Genomic DNA, 6,000 nt, shown 5'->3' with positions numbered 1-6,000 from the left:
AAATGTTTGGAACATAAGTGGAGATGAGTTACAATATTTTAAGTAATTACCAATTTTGACTTCCAAGATTTCTTTCTGATGTTAAAGGCGTTATGCTGATCTTTAAATGTGTGCAGCCATTATAACCCTTTGTTCTTTGGCTCATTATTGCCCTGTTACATAACTCCAATGTGCTACCTGCAAAGTTTATCTGAAGTAAACATCAAGCTTCTTCATAGTGATATTCACACAAATGTGACGACAGAGACAGTCTTTCTTTTAATTTCATTTATTTAACAGTCACCAGATGATGAGATACATTCTCTTAAAAAAGAAATAGACAACAAAACTGTTATTATTATTTTGAGATTTTTAAAAACTATTATACAATATTCTTAATATATAGATTTTGTACAAAATAAAAGTCAGTAAAAGGGGCAAAGGGAGAGTGACATCTTAAAAAACAGAGAAAAAAAGAGGAAGGGGATAGGAGTTGACTCAAACAACTACCACATTTAGGTGTGACAAAGACCAATCTCTTTCATAAATAAATATAGGAAAATTAGACATCATATATAGCTCTCTTTCCAATAGCAGGGCATTGCTAAATGTCTGTAGCATAGGTTATAACATAACTGCTTTGTGAGGCCCATTTGCTTAGAAAATTCCACGCATTTTCCACATGGAGATTAACTGGAACCGGTGCGGCTAAAGGCCCTGAAATAAAGGTATTTACCTCAATTATGGGTCTGATAGTCTGTGCCGTGCTTGACCTTTGGCTGTAATAATAACCCCAATCCCACCCTTACCCCCACCCCTCTTTTCCTTTGTGTGTGCCGCACTTGGCACAGGCCAAGCACAGAGTCTCCTTGAGGGAACTAGAGAATAGGGGTGTCCTCTTTTTTTCTCTCCCAAGGCCAGTGAGAAACAAGCTTCAGACTTCCCCACTCACAAAACACAGAGACAGTTGAGCAGAGCACATGTGGGAGGGGTGCACGGTATTGGAGCAAGGGAAGGTCATAACTGCACAACCAACATCATTTCAACCATTGAATTCCATCCTCACAACATGGATATTTCAGCGCTGTCCTCGTTGGTCCTTAGAATTTCAACAATACAACAACAACTACAAGACAACAGAATAAACACACAAAAAGTGGATGCGGATGGCTGTGGGGCGTTACAACCCTGTTTGACATAGACTCATGCCACTCAGATTGGCTGATTGTTTTCTCCTTAAATCTCTCCCTTTGCACCTGTTTGAGTATTTTGCAGCTCAGGGTATAAGCACTGAAAACATGGGAACAGGGGAACACAAAATACAGATAATGCAGATGATTTACAATACGAATACACTACCTGTTTTCAGACACACACACCCAAAGAGCATGGAAACTGAGGCTAATGATTGATCCCACTGTAACAACAGACTTTTGTTCTATCCTTGTCTCCATCTTTTCCTTTGTGTGTACCCTCTGTGAGCAGGCAAGCGGACAGTGACATTGGCCCCTTCTCAGAGCAGGACAGCAGGCAGAGTGACTTGGCGTTAATCACAGTTTTGTCTCGCTTTCTTGGCACATTAAGTCGGAGAGGCGAGCGGCGGCCTGGACGGCCGGGGTGAGAGATGGGAGGACAACGCTTTAGATTCTCAATAATGACGCATCGCTGCCGCATCACTTTGGAGATTAAAAGCAAGATGCTGAATTTCAATCAAGCCACATTAATGGCTCGGTGTGAGGAATGGTCACTTTGTCTCCACTGGCAGGCAGAGAGAAAGAGAGACTTTAAGGAGAGAGAGAGAGAGAAACTGGCAGAAGAAGCCCAGGTGAGACAAGGTGATACAGCATTTTAATTCACCAAATTGCTTGCTAGCCAGTAATGATAGAATCCATTTAACGATGTAGTGACAATATTCTCAAACCAATGGCAAAAGGGCGTTAACAAAATGGTACGTCCAAGAGAAAAGTCAAAGTGCCAAGGACTGAATGCATAGAGCTGTTAATAACAGGGCTGCTGATGTAAGATGGTTAATTGGATCTGATGAACATGTGAATGTCATTATCATTAAAACTGGTTTCAGATCATTATTTACGACCCTGATTCCAAAGGAGATGGAACACGATGTACTTAACTGAAAACAGTACAAAGACGATTTATATAATATTTTACTTTATCAACTCAGTTGATTTTTGTAAGAATACGCTCAATCTGAATTTGATGCTAGCACCGAACAAGTTGCAATAGGAGCAACAAAAGACTGGGAAAGTTGTTGAATGCTGAAAAACACCTGTTTGGAAGTCTCCACAGGTAAACAGGTTAAAATATCAGGATTGAGTGTGAAAGTGGCATCCTCGAAGGCTCAGGCATTCACAAGCAAGGATGGGGCGAGGTTCACCGTTTTGTGAAAACTGTTGCAATCTGTTTTTAATTTCGTTTTTTCACAACTTTTCTGGAATCGGTTTTATAAATATGTTGTATAAATTCATTCAGACCTGTGTCAAAACCTGTTAAATTTAATGTTTTTTTCTTTTTCTTTATTATATCCTAAACTTGAGGTGAGTGATAAGGAACAGGCAATGTCGAAAGGTTTTGTCCAAAACTAATTTGAAAATCAAGGGTCTAATCACAAAGCAACTGCAGATTTTTTTTTTTTGCACAAATTACTGTCTGCACCGCTGACAATGACAGCATATGAGAAAAGGAGTCTAATTTTAATTCACTGCCAAGATCTGACACTTTATCAACGGAGCTTGTGATTTCCTCATTTGTTGCCGTCAAGCACTGCAGCCACCTTACAAAACATGCCAAGCTCTGCCTGAGCTGCTCTGAGAACGCGTTACACTGCAAGATGTGACCCACTTGCAATAAAGTGCATTGAGAGTTCAGTTCTCATGGTAGATGAGAAGCGATGTTGGGCTAGCACAGCTGAGAGATTGTCATCACAGTATAGCTGATATGAAGAAAAACCTAATGTGACATGAACTAGATCTCTCGGAGGGGAGGGGAAATCAAAAAAAGGATAGGGTGACAGAAGAATTGTCAAGACAACAAAGAGAGACGGGAGTGTTGGTCCTATAGTCTCTGTGTCAAGTCAGGAATGTCACAGTTGAGCACAGTGCTTCATGGGTAGGGTAGTTCTTTCAGAGGGTAGGATGTGTTGTCTCAGGCCTCAGCCAGGCACCCAGCTCTGGTTGCTGTGAGCTTGCTGTGGACCAGCCAGACCGCTCATTCCCATCCCCATGCCCATGGTCACACCCATGCCCATACCCATGCCGATGCCCACCCCCTGGGCTAAGGAGCAGTCAAAGTTAAAGTCCATCTCCTCCCCAGAGTCCATAATGTCATGGAGGAGGATGGACTCCACATCACAGTCCAAGCTTCCGTGGAACATGTCAATGTCCAGGTCAGCTGGTAGTCTCTCATGGGGGTGAGGTTGGTGATAGCTGTGGTAGTTGCTACCAACACTACCATTCCCCATCCCCTGGCTGTGGTGGTATGGTCCGTTAGTCATGCCTTGGTGTTGTGGGTCGGGGTAATGGTTGTGACGGGGGTGTGGGGCGGTGGCCACATGGCAGGAGTCCTGAGGCATGCCAAGCATACCTGCTGGGTTTGGGGGCAGGGTGGTGGAGGCTGGGAGGTGGGCGTGTGATGGGGGGCTGTACAGGTAGGGAGCTTTGTGGTTGTAGGTGTGCAGCTGATTGCTGTTGCCACGTGGGGTCAGGGCCGCAGCCCGGGGCGGTGTGTGGTTATGGCTCTGGCTGAGGTTGTGACCGTTGTGGGCGAGGCTGTGAGGTGAGCTGTGGTTGTGGTTGGTTACATTGTTGTGACTATGAGTATGGCTGTGAGTTCTGTTATGGCTATGAGCTGAGCTGTGACTAAGAGGTCCATTGTGGCTGTGGCTGTGGCCATTGTGGCCAGGGAGGTGGCTGTGATGGTTGGAGCCTACTCCATTAGTAGTTTGACCCATCAATGGATGGCTTTCCCTCTCCTGTCCCAGCATCATGTCCTTGGAACAGTACTGCTGCCCAGCTGGACCCCCTGTTAGCAGACTCTGCAGGGCATTGGTGCTGGAGTACGCCCGCATGGTTCCAGAGAAACTGGCTGGCTTGTTCTCCTGAATGGTCTGCATGGGTGAGTGGTGGCACAACATCCCCATGCTTGTTGCACTGTAGACGCCTGTCCCATAAGGGCTCTGTCCCTTCACTCCAGAGCTGTAGTGGTAGACAGGTGTTTGGTGCTTATGTCTGCCAACAGCTGGAAGCTGCTGGTGCTGCTGTGATGGGTGATGGTGATGATAACTATCCTCCATCAGTTGCTCATCTAGACTGATGGCACCTGTCAGGTTAGCAAGCTGAGGCAGCTGCTCCAAGGGAGGACAGCGATTCCCTGTCCCCATGGATGGAGAGCGGGCACTGGTCGGTGAGGGGTAGAGGTGGGGAGAGGTGGAACAGGACAGACCACCCTCCTCTGGTTCCTCTGGCTCTCCCTCTGCGAGGATAGGTGACAGACGTCCACTCAGGGTAGAGGCTGACGAACTGGCCCTGGAATGGAGGTCTGTCCAAGCATCAAACTCTCCATCTGTCCCAGATGCGCCTCCAGATCCTGGGTGGCCTTTCCTTGGTGGGCTGCCATTGTCTGGGGAGCCCTGAAGCCCCACTACAGCAGACCCTGCTCCTATCCCAGGACGGCCGACCCTCTTTCCTCTGATGCGACCTTTGCTTTTTAGGTATTTGGTGCTGTTGTCCATGGAGACTGCTCGCCGGCGGGGGGTTTTGCCCATCTTGCCACCATCTGGGTTTAGCATCCACCAAGAACTTTTTCCTGTTCCCTCATTCTGCACCCTGATAAAACGTGTGTGGAGGGATAGGTTGTGCCGGATGGAGTTCTGCAGAGAGATGAGAGAGACACATGATGAGAGATGGACCAAATTAACTTGTAATATACACACATTACTTATTATGTGTACACAAACGAGGAGAGAAATGCTTTAAATAAGTGAAATTTGCATAAGATTCATGAAATGTTCCAGAGGAAAATAAGGATGTCTGACATCAAACATAAGAACCAACAATACTGACAAACCTAATCACAAACCACAGCTGTCACAACCGCTTATAAATCTTTCCATCTTTACATGCTGAGTCACAGAAATAATATGCCAAATTATCAGGTCGCTTCTATGTCTATTATTAGATAGAGAGTAGATACACAACCCTCTGTGCAATCAGTGTCAACCAAAGTCATAAAACTGAGAGCAAATTCAGAAACACAAACATGTCCTAAGGACGGCTACAGCTGGCACGGAGCAAGACCCTGTCAGCGTCATCCAACCTGAAACGACCTGAAACTCAGTTTTAAGACACTCTCCTTATGCACGTCAATCCTCCCACTTTCATTTCCGTCAATCCATCTGTCCTCCTCTACTGCTCCTTTCAGCCGGGCTGATGTAAGCTGCTGTGGTTGGGCGTACTGTATGTTTGAAGTCGGTGCCAGTCTGGCTTAGTGCCAGCCCTGTCTCCTTCGCTCTCGTAGTTTGAATGGGGGGATGTATCGCAAGATTGAGCCGGGAGCAAGGAAGGCTAATGGATGTATCCCACCCTCCGACATCTACCTTCACTGCCTATCTGCCATCCCCTCCCGTGTTCTGTCTGTATTATGATCCCTCTTTCTTTTTTGAGTACTACATATTTTCTGACTTGAATTTTCTTTTCCTTATTTAAAACACTTTGCATACAACAGTCCTTTTCCACTTACGCTTCCAATCTCTATGCCTTCAGTTGTACAGTGTGTCACAAATTACTTTCCAATTATCCTCTACACCGGCATGTACAGTCAGTGACTCAGTCATTCCTAGGATATACTTTTTTATGGTATTATCATTTACATCTGAATGCTGATGGTTCCTGATGTGCAACAGAGTCTGTCGTTGCAATCCGGCTCTTTGTTGTGCGTGAGGCATTTTGACGCTCAAGCAGGAAAATATCAAATCAAAAGCACCTCCTGCGGTTTAGGAATATACTG

At 45.5% G+C, this 6,000-nt stretch overlaps 1 protein-coding gene across 1 annotated transcript in view; it reads right to left on the bottom strand.

Moving 5' to 3' along the window:
• Positions 1-289: 289 nt before the first annotated feature.
• Positions 290-6,000, bottom strand: part of LOC311259971 (forkhead box protein O6-like) — a 34,202-nt gene continuing 28,491 nt past the window's right edge. The window contains exon 2 of the mRNA XM_084357423.1: positions 290-4,864. Within this exon, the coding sequence (XP_084213549.1) occupies positions 3,149-4,864 (1,716 nt within the window). The 3' untranslated portion in view covers positions 290-3,148. The remainder of the gene's footprint in view (positions 4,865-6,000) is intronic.

The sequence above is a fragment of the Pagrus pagrus genome (assembly GCF_965226575.1).
Source record: "Pagrus pagrus genome assembly, chromosome: 7".
NCBI classification, from domain to species: Eukaryota; Metazoa; Chordata; class Actinopteri; order Spariformes; family Sparidae; genus Pagrus; species Pagrus pagrus.
Note: the sequence above shows the minus strand (reverse complement) of the source record. Positions and strands in the feature narration are given on the sequence as shown.